The sequence below is a fragment of the Nannobrachium achirus genome (genome assembly GCF_963921795.1).
Source record: "Nannobrachium achirus genome assembly, chromosome: 20".
Taxonomy (NCBI): domain Eukaryota; kingdom Metazoa; phylum Chordata; class Actinopteri; order Myctophiformes; family Myctophidae; genus Nannobrachium; species Nannobrachium achirus.
In genome coordinates this window covers 30,339,690-30,355,898 of record NC_137827.1, presented here as the reverse complement: position 1 = coordinate 30,355,898, position 16,209 = coordinate 30,339,690, and the positions used below count along the sequence as shown (strand labels likewise).

The 16,209-nt window shown below is 44.6% G+C and overlaps 1 protein-coding gene across 1 annotated transcript in view; it reads left to right on the top strand.

Annotated features, from left to right (window-relative positions):
- Positions 1 to 16,209, top strand: part of fermt2 (FERM domain containing kindlin 2) — a gene marked incomplete at its 3' end in the record, with an annotated part of 56,254 nt that overhangs the window by 25,476 nt on the left and 14,569 nt on the right. The window contains exons 3-6 of the mRNA XM_080750117.1: positions 1,440 to 1,673; positions 9,139 to 9,267; positions 14,564 to 14,789; positions 14,900 to 15,002. Of these exons, the coding sequence (XP_080606243.1) occupies positions 1,440 to 1,673; positions 9,139 to 9,267; positions 14,564 to 14,789; positions 14,900 to 15,002 (692 nt within the window). The remainder of the gene's footprint in view (positions 1 to 1,439; positions 1,674 to 9,138; positions 9,268 to 14,563; positions 14,790 to 14,899; positions 15,003 to 16,209) is intronic.

The following is a 16,209-nucleotide window of genomic DNA, read 5'->3' as shown; positions in this document are numbered from 1 at the left end:
ATAGAAGCCAGTGCAAGGTGATCTACAAAACAGCTGCTTTGAGTTCCTCAAATCCCTGCGGTTTTCACCTTCCTTCTGAAGTTGGACACAGACACACACACACTGAGACCCCAGGTCCATCCCCATTGTGTTGAGCCCCTACCAAGCGGAGGACTGGGAGCGGAGTTGGGTTTTGGGTGGCATGTCTCTGCTTTAGAGGGATCATGGCTTGACTGTGGAACAAAGAGGGAGGTATGAACCTGATATCCCTGCCGTGTCACGCAAACAGTAACCTCTTTCACACTCTCTCAGTCCTTCCCCTCCTCCTCACTTTGACTTTACCCCTTGTTCCTCCCGCTGCTTCGCACACCCTCTCAAATATACCAGTAACTCTATGGAATCACCTACCGAACGTGACCCCCTGCCCGGGAGGGACATATTGGTGATGTCAGGTCACTCACTATAGCGTAGCATGACACTTCTAGAGGGCTCTACTTACACGCTCATTGTCTCTACATTCCAGCTTGCTAAAGCCCTTTGGCTAGTAGCTTGGTATAAACATCATATGAATAGCAATCTACATTGATTTATAATCAATCTGGATTTATTGAGGTAAGCGTTCTGGGCTCCATGACACTGGATTGATTGATTTGATTAATTGATTGAATCTTTACTATTAAACATATAAAGATAACACAAAAAGGGTAGGGAGGCGAGAATGTCCTTTGGTAGGTAATTCCACATTACATTACATCTTGACATCCTTTTTACAGATGTTTAGCCAAATTAATTTTGGCTAGAGGTTTGCGCCCGCTTTTCTCGTTTTGTAAGATATTATGTCACGTGAAACTTGACCAATCATGGAAATTGGCCCATTTACAGTATTGTCAGGTTGGCCAAAATGTCATGTGAAGCTCACCAATCCTCAAGCTTATTGTCATATGCCCGTTTATGCCCATGTATGCCCATCTGGCATATGCTATGGGCATAGACGGCCCCTCTCGTGGCCCTTATATATGACTATTTGTTATTACGTCACCCTTTGCCCCTTTCTGACTCTCTGATTGGCTATGGGCCCATGGTATAAACACAGACACTCAGTCTGGGACAGCCGTCCCCTTCTCTGTCACCTTTGGCAATTTTATATATTAGATATATTATTGGTCTCCTAAAGTTGATTAAACAATAAAAAATCACACCCAATATGAAGTGAGCGGTGGTCGTGCTTGCAAAACGCTGAGGAAAAAGGCTACAGACACACGCACAGCCACTCTATGGAGTGGTTTACCACCGCTCAAAAAACACATCTGGCATCACTGTAGGCCCCTCATCAACTCAGGACTTGTATTTGCCAAACTTGAACATCGCCGTCAAACATGGTGTATTGTATAACCAATTTTCCTACAACTGATGGATTATGCAATGATTGATAACCACTGCATTCTGTCTCTACCTCCTAGATGTGAAGAAGGACTGGTCAGACCATGCTCTGTGGTGGGAAAAGAAGAAAACATGGCTGCTGAAAACCCACTGGACCTTGGACAAGTATGGCATCCAAGCCGACGCCAGACTCCTGTTCACACCTCAGCACAAGCTCCTGCGCCTGCAGCTGCCCAACATGAAGCACATGAAGGTCAAGGTGAACTTCTCTGACCGAGTCTTCAAGGCCGTCTCTGACATCTGCAAAACCTTCAGTGAGTACAGTAACATGCGGGACTTAAAGAATAATATAGGATGTTTGAGGGAAATACTGTACCAGTAAGACGCCCTAAGGGCGGACAAGTTGGACAAAATCTGGACAAAGTATTTTCCCAAATATGGATATGACTGATGTCTGACATCATAGATGTCACATGACCACATGAGACTACATTCATGGTATGGTCTTAATATTGATGACATCAGGGATCTCCATATATGGGCAGGTCAGCTATGGACATGGAGGCATTTGTAAATTAATTCTGTCTTGGCCATATATGGAGCATCCATATATGGGCATTGCCAAATTATGGGTCAACAATGTGATGTCACAACAGGTCAGCTATAGACCTTGAGGCGTTACCTACCTACTGACTAACTGGCCGTCAGGATCTGCCCGGTTTGATAGTAAATGGTCACAATAAGACCATAGAAATGGAGAATGGATTTTGTGCTCAAAACCGTCATTCATTTGTCATCCTTATATCAAACAAACCCTGTTGGTGGATGGAGTCACCTCCACTGAGGAGGAGTCACCTCCTCAGTGATAGCCCTGACGTGCCATTGGAGCCAAAGCCCAATCTGTCTTACTGCTGTTTAATAAACAGAGATTATCAGTCTGACTCAGCCACACGCGTGCGCAGGACACAACTATTCACATGACAAACATGCGTGTACACTGCACTAGTGGTACACAATTGTTAATGTACTTTGCACTAGAAGCACAACTATCCATGTACACTGCACAAGACACACAACTATGTAAACGCAACTGTGCATGTACGCTGCACTAAATGCACACAACTGTACATGTACGCTGCACTAAATGCACACAACTGTGCATGTACACTTCACTAGACACGCACACCTGTGCATGTGTACTGCGCGAGATGCATAAGACACATACAACTGTGCATTGTGTGTACTGTCAAATCCTGAGTGTAAAAATGAACCTGTAGCATGTGCCAATCTTTCCTTCTCTCTCTGACCATCGCTGGGTGTCGTTCAACCCTCCAGCCCATATTAAGTGCCCCCCCCCTATGGGCCGAGTACCACCCAGAGGTCCAACAGGTCCATTATAAATATTTCTCATCAACTGGTTCCCTGCTGCCCTGTCAGAGAGATGTCAAAGGTCACTCAGTGGAGCTCCAGGCCCCCCTGACCCTGTAACACACACCCAACTTTCCTAGCCGTCTCCAGACCCTGCTCCCCATTCACTGTCTCAGGGAACATCCAGGTGTGAGGAACCCTATCCCCCCCCCATTTTCACAAGGCAGAATATTGCAGCTCCGTTAAAAGGGCTCATGCTTTTATTGGCCTCAGGTACAGAACTGTGCCTTTTTCTTTTAAGGCAGAAAGGGCCAAATTTGAAGTTCCATGAAATGAATATAACAAATAGCAGATTCAGTGGAACATAAATACACGAAAAGATTGTTTTTCAAAAGGGGGAGGTACTGCAGGGTAAAAGCGAGTTGTGCAGCTCTTGGTCTGTTCTAGTTAGGAATGTGTCTACCTCTTCTGTAATAAATCTATTTTAGCTCCACAGAAATTCAGGACAAATTGCTTTTGGCTGACTTGGCGCATGCCGGGATGTCGCAACGTGACTTAGGGTAGCAATGAAGGCCCATGGTAGTGTAATGCATCACTACTAACTTGCATCACTAATGCACTTATCTCACCTTTACTCCCCCCCACAGTCTCCTACCGGAAGAATAACTTTTATTCTCAGATTAGCACAGTGAAGCTAAAGTGATTTTACATTTTTGTCCAACTGGTCTATGCAGGACGTTTAAATCTTACCCTTATCCGGGGACATCAAAAACAGTTTTTGTGTGTTTCCCAGGCCAGTTGCCTAGTTTATACTTAGTTGCACACGGTTGTTGTACACCGAAAATAGAAGATCAACAAGCTCAGAACGTGTTGCACTGCAGCGGGTCGTTGGCTTGTATGTCGGCTCTTTCCGATGTGCGACACCTGCACACAGCCAAATATAACTCGACCATGAGAGCTGCTGAGCATGGAGAGCCAGAACAGACCGGAAGAGGTGACGACCTGTCCAACTGGCCTTGACTCCAGACAGGGAGAGAGAGGAAGGACTTGAGATATGCTACTGGGAAAAGAGGCTGATGGAGAGAGAGAGAGGATGGGAGACAGGAGTTTCCTTTCAGCTGTGATAGTAACTTCTCTCCTCTTTCCTCAATGATTGATTTCAAGGGGCTTTTCACTCTGGACGCTGCAGTTGGTCTTGCAGAAGCTGTCTCCTGGTGCAAAACAAATTCCAGGTTCACTCCTTCAGTGTGGGAGTTGGCAACCTTATATCATCCTCTTCCTCGAAGGTCCTCTGCTCTCTCTCTCTCTCTCCCGTAAATACACAATATAACACTTAATTAGCTCTGTGTGTGTGTCTATATAATATACAGTATAAATACACACTCAAACACATATTCAGTATTAATATATTATTATTCACAAATTATTTCTCATCCCATTCTCTCACTCTCTCATGCATTTCCCCGAAGCCCTGATAGTGAATCTCCTACACACGAGTAGAGCTTACTGTACAGTCCCTACTGTACCTGCTGCTCTACAGTAAGTTAGATGGATCAAACCAATTATCGCTGCTGTACTTCTCCCATGTCCACTGCAGCTGTGTTTAGTCTCCCCCCTGGCACACAGACACGGTCCATCTGGGCCGGCTGGGAATGGCCACAGAAGAGATACTGTAATGGTACTGGCTAAAGTCACTCAGTTACACTCTGACTTTGAACTGTGATGATTTTCTTGGGCAGCCTTCAGATCATGCATCGTATTGCCTATTTTTCTTGTCACTTGCACAGATAGAGGAGTGAAGACTTTATTGATCTCGCATGTATTAGGTTAAGCTTTTTCTTTTCCTCAGTAATGTTTTTATTTTTTATTATCTTTTTTTTATATTCTTTCTTTTAAAGATCTAAGAACTGTGCTTATTTAAAGTCCAAAGAATCTTTCTGTTATCTTGATTGAAATAGAATGGCCACATTAAACGATCACATTGAAACAGCCATTTTATATTTGTCTGTCAATGAGTCACATTCGGCCATGACAACCTTGACCTGTTTTGACAAATTGGATGCTTCATTCACCAAACACTTTAATGTGTGTGTAACCTCACAGATACACATCCACACGTGAACATACAGTACACCTGACAACATGCAGGAAATACAGTCTTCACCAAACACAAACGCATGACACTGTGGACCGGGGAGCGTGAGGTGGTACAAAGTGCTGCTTAACCACGTTCCACTGCAAAATGCAGTAAAAATGAACATCATTTATGGATAATGGCAGTCACACTGCTTCCACTTAACCACAGTGTCCTGTCTGTTATGCACCATGTTCTGCCTGTGTCCTGACCTGCCCTGGTTTCCAAGATACTGTAGGGGGACAGGAACCATAGCAGTGGTGCCATTAGTTTGCAGAACACCGTTACCTGGAGGCTACAGAGGAGAGACGGAGACTAATAGTTTAAGACAAAAAGGGCAGGGGTAATGAGGAAGGATGAAGAAAAGCACAGAAGACTGTTTAACCGCTTTCACCCTGGCATCCCTATTTTGGACATGAAAATTGCAGGTCTACGACATGTTATGAGCTTGTAGATCAGCTAGTTTTGAATAGTATAAAACAGGGCATAAGTTGTTAAGGGAAAGGAAGACAGCTGAGGAGGCTTCATAGTAAAATGGAGTAAATGTTGCAAAAGTAAACCAAGATGAAGGCCAAAGGGTACATTTTTACTCTCAGGCTTATCCCCTTAATCCTATATACAGTACTTCATTGACACACATCCTCCAGGGGGCTGTAACCCCCCTCCCCCCATTTTTAACTCTACACCAAATCACCTATAATAGCTGATAATATTTTTGTGAGTAAATGGCATGAACCTCCACGTGTTAGGCTCTCCCAGTGAAACTCTTGGCTGTCAGGTGAAAAGAACAACTCCACGTATATTAGAGGAGGCAAGAGGTGGTCTACACCCTCCCCAGACCAACAGTGGGGATTGGCAGCGACAGGGGACTGCAGTAAAAGAAAAAGAAAAATCGCTGTAAGCTTCAGTAATAGGCATTGCGTCACAGTGGTCCACTTGATTTATGGACCATCGCCATGCGGCCTGCTTGACTGGCCCAAGTGTCCTGGCCACTGTTTTCATATCACAGAAGTGTGGTTTTGGCCTCAGCTTCCAACTTTTAAATTGAAGAACATTATTTTTCTTTTTAATAGGATTTCATCACAACGTTGGAATGGGGAAGAGATGCTCTTACACTCGTTAGCCTGAAGTAGTAGAATGTACCACATAACATTTTTTGCAGAGTCATCGTGTTGGTTACTGACGTCTGGCTTTCCTTCAGTACTAATAATGGTGTATGTATCGGATACATATTTACATTATTGTCATGGTCCTTTTCCTGTTAATCAATCCACCTCAGAACAAGCTCTTGATTTAGCGCTCCAGGATATTGGCCGATCAATTACACTCACAGCCGCACAAGCAGGTTAAAATCCAACTCTGCTGATGAAGTGATCTGATGGAGAGAGGCGATAAAACCATCTCTTCTTAACTTTTCTCACCATGTAGGGTCTCTGTCTTTGTACATGGTAAACCACGGTGTTATAAAATTAGAATATGACGGTGTTTGTGATTCCTCTGTGGTCGGGTCATACTCACTCCAGTGAATCATCTGTTCCACGGAGTTAGACCAAGCAACCATTGCTGGCACTGAGTCAATCCCCTCTCCCTTGGCTGGAAGCCTGGCCACTGCCACAACTCTGGAAGATGGAATATAGAAGATGTTCTGCAAGTAGGGAATGGGCTAATTGTGTAGGTGTGTGAGTGTGTGTGAGCCGGGTTATTGCCATATTTTACATACAACGTACCGGACCAGACATACCAACGCACTCTTGACTAGTGTTGAAAATATTATTTTAACTTTTATTTTGTATTTGTTTATAAATGCTTGCAGAACAGGGTTTATCTGGCCTGCATCAGGTAATAATTCGTTTTTGGAATTACCTGAGGATTTTACTATGCAGGGGCCCCATGACATTATTCACCAATATCGGCTCATCACCGATTTGGTCCACCTATTCTACTAATAATGCACTGATGGTATTCAAATTATTTATTTGAGAGATGGTTATTTGATAATGAATAATACTGGAAAGCAATATCATGAGTCATTATTGTCAGATCTATCAGAGGGTGTTGATTTACTTAACAGTACCAATTATGGGCATTGGTATCACACCCAAAAATGCTACATTATTTCATCCCTACGCAAAAATCCTGTAATCATCCAAGCCATGCCCATTGGTGTATGCCCTATAGATTCCAAAAATATTACATTTTAAGAGGTTTTATATTGATTTCACTTTGTAGATGGTGTTGACATGAGATCACAGGAATGATAAATGAATGTGACATGGTTGTTTGACATTGTAGTAAAATGCCACATGCCTCTGCAATGCCTTGGCGGAAAACAAACATGTGCACACGCACTCAGCCCAACACACTTGGCTGTGCCCCATCCTCACGCAGCCCAACGTGGGGCTAAAGCTAGGCTGAACGCCTGCACTCGCATGGCTGTATAAGGGCACAGCACTTGTGCTAGAGTGTAGACGGAGTGGGGAGGAGGGAGGAGGGAGAGCGTGAGCGCCCATCTGGTAGTCCTTAAAACCTCTGGAATGCTTTTGCTTTAGTTACACAAACTAAACAAGCAATTCTCGCCAAGCCAAGAAGTCCTGTCTCTTCTCCTTAGGATTCAGACTCCTCTGCTTTTTTTCGTTCTCTCTGTCTTGCTAAATGTCTCTCTCTCTTTCTTGCCATCTCTGTCAAATCTCTGTCAATATCACTATCTCTGAGTCTTAAACACCTTTCCATATCGGTTGACCTCATGTGATCAGATTTGAATGAGAATCTCTTTTCTGTAGATAACAAAAGTGAGTGCAGTGAAATAAACTTTCTCAAATATCAGCCACCTCCCTGATTGGTAGAATGGAATTTCCAAATGAGAGTGAATCCAGCTGAAGGCCCAGCTGTGCTTTTCGACTATGCTCATCTGTCTGTTCAGTGTTCAGACACATTCTGGCAGCCTCACCCACTGCCTCTACAAACCGCCCTAAACCCCGTCCTAAAGCGTCATTACTGCAGCTGAGGGATAGCTCCTTCAATCCCTATCCTATTCCCTAACGCATCATTACTGGCTCCTTGACTCCTCGGCTTCCTTCCTTCCTTATCTCCTCCTTGGCTTCCTAGCCTCAGAGGGAGGAGTGATGGATGAAAAGTGAAGAGAAAATAAAGTCCAGACAGTGAGTCTTTTCTGCTTTAGTCATTATATGAAACCTGGTGTGTGTAACGGACTGATATTACACAGCTCATAGCAAAGCTTAATTCCATTTGCACACGCACACGCGCGCACACACACACACACACACACACACACACACACACACACACACACACACACACACACACACACACACACACACACACACACACACACACACACACACAGTGTGTAGCAGATACAGTATTACTGTTTACTTTAGTTGTCGCATCTCACCTAGTCTGTCATACAATGGATTTGGAGGTGTTTTGACATGGGCAGTGTTTGTGTTAGTGCCACTTGAGCATTATGTAATGATAGTTATCAAAGACTGTGTAGTATCAAACAATGTGCGGGGCGGGGGGGGAGAGAGAGAGAGAAATCATGTTGTTGTGTGTACCCTCTCTGCTCCTGATGAGCAGGTTGGTCTTGCATCGTTATCTCCATTCTCTGTGTGTGTGAATGTGTCTGTGTGAATGTATTGCACATTATGAAGCATTTTTGATAACGGTGCCATAGAAATGAAGACCATTCACCATTTGGGATTTACAGCTAGTATTAGATTTGTTGGGGTCCTGAGAAAAGGGATTTGACATTTTCCACCCCTCATGTGCACAGCTGTTCGTGATTGTTACCCTCCTCTCTCTTTCTCTCTCGCTCCCTCTCTCCTAGCCCTTCACTCTTTGCCTTTCTCTCCCTTATTGACCTCCTTATTCACTGCAGTTGGAGATTCGTGTGTGTGTGTGTGTGTGTGTGTGTGTGTGTGTGTGTGTGTGTGTGTGTGTGTGTGTGTGTGTGTGTGTGTGTGTGTGTGTGTGTGTGTGTGTGTGTGTGTGTGTGTGTGTGTGTGTGTGTGTGTGTGTGTGTGTGTGTGTGTGTGTGTGTGTTTCTCATTTTGTCCTTGATGCTGTGGTTTATTTGAAGCTAGTAGTTGAAAGAATCCTAAATGATGACTTTGGTGACCCATAGTGACACATCTGCTCCTCTTGAGGTCTGGGTGGCTTAACACTGTTGCTACGCAAAGTGCTGTTTATGTGACAAATCAAAACTTTGACGGACTCTGTCTCTCCCCCTCTCTCCATCTGACCGCCCCACCCTTCAGATATTCGCCACCCAGAGGAGCTGTCACTACTGCGTAAGCCTCGTGATCCCAAGAAGAAGAAGAAAAAGCTGGAGGAGGCTGAGGAACAGGCTCTGGAGATGGAGGGTCCTCTGCTAACCCCTGGATCAGGTAATGTCAGAGGCCCAGAGCTCCTCACCACTCATCATAGCTTCCCCTCCTTCCTTTTGTCCAAAGCAAAAACTCCATACAGTAGCAGCACAATATGGTTAAGTTTGGCTCTGTGAAATGCCTCTGAATGTGTTATGGTTAAATCAATAGTTAAATTAAAGGTGGTGTAAAAAAAAAACAACAACTTCAGCTTAAATTTTATAGTAGTCCAGTTTTGTTCATATTTTTCTTTCATCACTTCTAATTGCACTTGTGTATCCTGTATCCTTTTATAGGGTTAGGGAGTTCTCTCTCCTGATTGGATGAAATGTGTCTTTTGACAGGAACATTTTTTGTTTACTAAGAGAAAATGAAGAGATGGGGAGATTCCTGTTACTGAACCCTATAGCAATAATTACTATAATGAGCCATTTAACACCTTTTCTTAAACCAAATAATGTTACTTAGACTTCGTGCTATAACATTTCATGTTGTGCTTTGCACTGTATGGAGTAGTTGTATTTTCTCCACTTGATTTGAAAGGTGTAATAATGTCCTTTTTAATGTCTGCAACAGGTTGCCTAGCAGGTTCCTCTGGTTCTTTACAGAGCATCTTTCCTCTTTTTTTTCTAATTGCCCCTGTGGTTCGTAACCACTAAAGCTGCAGATTGCTGCACCCTGTTTTCGGCTAGTGACCAAATAAGAATGTGTGAGTTTGAGGCCGCCGCCGTGGGAGCTGCAGACCTGGCTCTCTGCACTCCTTGGCAGGGTGGACGAAGAATGGCTGAGATTCCACACATAGTTGGTCACGCTGCCATTTTAAACCCAAACCAGGCTACACACAACTACAGCTATACTCACACTGCCTGCCTCTGTCCCTGCACCAGTGATGAGACGGTTACAGCCATGTGAGTTGAGAGCAGCAGAACAGGACAGGCCATGTTGCTGTCTCATTAGAGTTAGCATTAGGGGACAGGGACACTCACTCAATAACTTGCTAACTCTATAAGGCAATGTGAATGGGGCTCATTGTCTGGTTTGGTAGAGAGCGTCTTTCCACCCCTCCCCTGCCCTGCCCGAGCTGCCCTTCTACGTCCTTTGCTCAAGTTCTCTACCCTTTCCCCACCGACAGGGTATGAGTTTATCAGACCTCTGTTTGAAGCTCTGCACAGTGAGAGTAAACAAATGGAACCACATGGTCCATGTTGGACCCTCTCAGAGTTACAAATGTATAAATGAACACTTAGGATTTTACTGTGGACTCTTCCAGTCAATACAAGATTAAAAATAAAAGATACATTAATTTACTTTTATCACAACATTTGTACATGGAGATGTGTTTTTGTGCGCTGAAATGAACAGCAAACTAGAGAGCCAACACTCTATATAGGACAGCGCTAATGTATCGCTAAAAACAATATTGCACTGAGCCAAGAGCACACAGAGCAGAAGGAGTTAAAGTCCATGTTTATTTCAGGAGCTAGCACGCGACATTCACACCCTGTGTTTTGTCTCTTCTCCATCTCAAGGGTGGGTTTCATTACTGTCTCTCTGCATGCACTTCCCTTCGGTCTAGATGTGAACTCCTGCCACCCCCAGTGCACCGCTTGAAAAAATACACTTCTTCTTCTCAGTGGGTGATTGTGGTCACGTTACGGTGGTGAAAAAGAACAGAGCATTAAGAGGAATGTGCAGAATCTGTTTTCCTGTGCCGATGTTGTACTCTCCCTATCTCTCTCGTCCTCTCCCTATCTCCTTTTCTCTGACTCACCACACACACACACACACACACACACACACACACACACACACACACACACACACACACACACACACGCATACTTACAGTACATACATGCAGGCGCACACATGCTACCACCCCCTCCCTGTGAATCACATGCTACCATAGTAGACTGTGTATTTCATGGCCAAGTTGCATGGAGTTATTCCATCCCCCTGTGGGGAAGGGCCTGGCCTCTTACCCCGGGTCTCCTGATAGGAATCACAAGGGCCATGCTGTACAGAGAGGCTGCGACGCAATCAGCCCTCTGCCTGATCAACCAGAACCACTAATCTCACCCCTGCAGCCAACTGCTGCTGTTTGTACCTCTCCACTCCACCCCACAGAGGCATGCAGAGACCCAGAGGCAGACCATATTGCAGTCCTCCTCGTCATGTTTGTCCACTGCTAAATCTCCCCTTTTCAACTACTTATATATTTTATGTCATATGGAAACAGATGTCTTTTGCAAACCTGAATAAAAGTCTTAGTGACAGGTGCGTAGGCAAAGTAATCTAATCAAAGATGTTCTTTCAGACAAAAGCCTGAACATGGTCTTTGATGGAAACAGTTAATTATTTAGCAAAAGTACGACCATGTGCGCATAATCACTTTTCTTAGACGGGCCGTGGCATCTTTTAGTTCCAAAACCACAACCTCCATCTTTGGGTTGGTCATTTTAGAAACACCAGTCCTGTATGCAACAATACCTAAATCTTAACAGTATCGTTCATTTCAAGTTTAAATGCCATGTTACTAATCCTCAATATGAGTCAAAAAGACTATGTTCTCATTTGGCCTGTCACTTCTCGACGTATATCAGTATGGAGAATGACATCCCTTAGATTTCCAGCAGTGCACAGCTGTGCTGCGGCGTATATACCTGTATATATATTACATTGACCAACACCCTGCCCTGCCTGGGTTTCTAATCTGCCACGTTGGGTTTGAATGGCTATGAATGGGTGCATGGAAATGATGGAGCCACGATTGGGCAAACTTAGTCATCCGAGGCTGGCAGTTGGTGCTGGCCATGGAAACATGGCACCGATCTCCTCGTTCTTCTATTTTCCTGTATTTTGCATTTTCTTCTCTTTTCTCCTCTCTTGTCTTGCCTTCTTCCATTGCTTTTCTTTACTTCTTCCCTGTCTGTCTTTCTCTCCCCTTCCATCTTAGCCTCTGAGATAATATACATCGGACCTGTCAAAGGTAAGCTGTCCTCTTCTGTCCCTTAATGTTTTCTGCACTGCTTCCTCTTCCTCCTTCCTTTGCCTCCCCTCTCCTCCTCCTCCAACCCTCACCCCTACAGCTGGAGTGCTCAGGGTCACCTGACAAGCCATAACCATAGGAACCAGCTGCCACGTCACCTGACTGCTCCAACAGAGGAAGTCAGCTGATGTTGGTGGTCACATGACAAAAGCTTTGCCTCCCGTCAGAATTCAACTCAAAGCTCATAAACGCCCATTATAACTTAAGTAAATTCTTGTTCCATTATAACCAGAACAAGAAGGCTCACTGCTGATGTTTGTTGTTTTGCTGTGGACACCTGGTCACTTTGAAGCACGCAGGAACTATTATATTATAATGTTCTAGTAACAATGTTGAAGACAATTTCACAGATAATGAGTCATATTGTTCTATTGTGAGGAGGACATATACCATAGTAGTGTATGAAAATCGGACATTTCCTTTCTGTGTGTTTAGACTGAGCTAACTGATAAAAATCACCTGTAAAAAAAAAAACTCATTGGGAAGTGTAAAACATATTTACATCCTCCTCAACAGAACAATAAGATTAACTTTAAAAATTCACAATATTGTCCTTTTTTTTAGAACTCAACATAGTGGGTATAATGGTCATAAATTATATCTCCTCAAATAAAAGAAACACACACGTTCACACGCTTGCACACAGAGAGACACTTTCATTTGTTGATCCCCCCCCCCCCCCCCCCCCAGTTTACATCGAGGCCTCACAGCTCCGGGTGGTCCAGCTTTTTCCATGTAAACCCTCTACCACTCCCCCGGTGTGAGAGAATTAGGGAGTGGAGGCATGTTAACATTCTCCATGCCTTTCACCCTGTGTTGGACTCGGTCAAACGGGTGAGAGTAAACGTGGGATTGCCTCGTTGCCTCATCTATACTTTTTCTCTCTGGATACTTGGGATTCCTCCAGAGACCGTAGGGGACATGGGAGTACTCTCCATGACCTGATGAACTCTGCATTAGAGAGAAGCCTCGAAAGAACCCTTAAACGGCCTCCCCAAAAACCTTCCCTCTAGGGATGAATTGCCATAGCCTGGACCCTGTTCTCATGACCTCAACAAACACACACACACACAGAGCTCACTTCCTGTTTTTAGTAAAAATGTGGTTTGGCCACTGTTGCTGCTTGACCCAATACACAGACATACACAGGGAGTGGGGGTATTGGTCAGTGTGTGGCCATTCATCTGGACCAGAAGCACTTCACAGAGCCAGCCAAGAGGAAGTGTGACAGCTTCTGTTTGATCTTGCATTTATTCATCTATGAGAAGTCCAAATCCAGGGTTAATTTATATTTCCGACAGCATGACGCAACAGTCATTGTTAGACATAACTACTTAAAGTGATATTTCACTTTCAAACATGTTTGAAACGTCTTCAGGCTTTTGTGAACACCCCAGACAGTCTTTAAGTTATTTGAATCAGTATTCAGATATTTGATATTCATTTTATCAGACACACCCCCTTCCTATACAAGCCCATTGTAACTTCAAACTCCATTTGAACCATGATAGATTCATCGAAAACCCATTCTTGGTTCTGGTGACTTATACGGCCCTCCTAATATGTGAGGGGCCATGTTTTTTCTATTACTTTTTTCATTAATTCTACAAGCTCACAACACATTCATCGAATATCTGACTATTTTTGGGCAATGTTTACCTATTATGACATGCTAGGATTCTTGTGGTCAAATGTTATATTTATAATGTACAAGTTAATATTTTTGTTCTGTGCCCTTTTTTTCAACATTAAATTCCTTGTGTCCTCGCCTCATCTCCTTCCCTCCCTCCTCCCTGTGGCTGGTTGTGATGTAATTTGCTGTGTGCAGTGCAATATTGCAGGTTTTTCATTGTGAGCAAGTGGGCGAGTGTGATCATATTGTGCATCATCTGCATGCCTGACGTGCATCAATCTCGCTATCAGCAGAAGTGACCTAGTTGATGGTCTGATGGGGTTGCAACTGTGTGTGCTGTTGTGAAAATGTTCAGCCATTGTAGTCTTTGCAGGCACTAAGCAACTATCCATCATCTTCTTGGGGATTATTATTCTTTTTATTTTTTAATAGATTAACGAATCAAGGCAAATTATGTAATTCGCTAATATAGCTGTTCTACAAGCGTTTTAAAGAAATGCGATGCTGTTGTGCATTCCTTTGCAAAAAAGCTTGGATATTTCATTACATGAATTGACTGCTGTGTGATGAGTGGCAAAAATGACCACTTCAGTCCACCACATTTTGTGACTAACCAATGACTGTGTGTCTTCCAGGGAGCATCTACTCGAGCCCAGGTCTGTACAGTAAGACCATGACACCAACCTACGACTCCAGAGATGGAAGCCCCCTGTCACCCACCACCGCCTGGTTTGGGGACAGCCCCCTCTCAGAGGGCAACCCCAGCATTCTCGCCGTCAGCCAGCCAATCTCCTCGCCCGACATCCTGGCCAAACTTTACAAGCATCAGTCCCTCCTGGACAAGGCCAAAATCAACCAGGGGTGAGCCAAGCTTCAGTGGAATTCATGAAAACATCTTATTTGTGGATTGTAACGCAACTGAACCTTCATACTGGGTTTTAACGCGGTGAGTGTGCATTGTGTCTTTGCAGATGGTTGGACTCGTCCAGGTCCCTGATGGAGCAGGATGTGAAGGAGAACGAGGTGCTTCTGCTGCGGTTTAAATATCACAGCTTCTTTGACCTCAACCCCAAGGTACGACCCACAGATCCTTACTCAATAGCTGGATAGTTATTGCGACCGTAGGTCGCAGTTACTTGCACACTATCCAAACCTCCACCGGCTGTCCCTCCGTCACTCCCTCCGTCACTCCCTCCGTCACTCCCTCTGTCACACGTCACACGTCACACTTTTGCCCTGCTCATATCTCTGCAACCGTTGCCCCGATCCATGCCAGATTTTGCACACACACTCCTTGCCTGCCAAACTACAACCTCCAAGGACCCCCGGAGTTTCGGGGACCCCCAGGTCCCTGGGGGACCCCCAGGTGTAAAAAATTACCAAATGTGCAAAAATGACCAAATGACCACCCCAACGGGGCTGCTCTCTCTGTGTCACACACACACACACACACACACACACACACACACACACACACACACACACACACACACACACACACACACACACACACACACACACACACACACACACACACACTCTCTCTCTCTCTCTCAAACATAATGTGTGACCTGCCAAGTGGCAAGGAATGTTGCCACTGTCCTCTCTCTCTCTCTCACACACACACACACACACACACACACACACACACACACACACACACACACACACACACACACACACACACACACACACACACACACACACACACACACACACACACACACACCCCTTCACACCAGGGAGTCCAGGAAGGATGAGCCTCCATGCTTAAATAAACAGACCTGGGTCCACTATCAAGATCTGCCTGTGGGTGTGTCTACTTTTAGCAGGAGAGCTTGCATCTTGCATGCTAGTATTGGCATTTCTCCCAAACTCAATGAAGACAACACACAAGATTTGAAGACATCACACAAACCACTACACAGTATCTCTACAGTCACCCTGCTCCTACAGATTTTGCCCTAAAATCATGCACACCAGTACACAGTATCTCTACAGTCATGTAATCACAACGCATCTGTCCCATCTAGCGCCACCATCAGGACGATTTTGCACAAACTACTTTTTGGCCTATTTATGGAGATAAGCGACCAACGGTCGCTTATCTCCCGATTAGGGAGTCTTACTGGTATGGTAGTCCTGGTGCTTCACAGTGCTAAAGAACGTACCACATACACACAACATCATGGGTTCAACAATGTGATCATGGACTCATGATTTGTGTTGTGTTGCTCCCACATAGCTACAGTACATCCACCCCACCCTCTCTTCCTTCTCC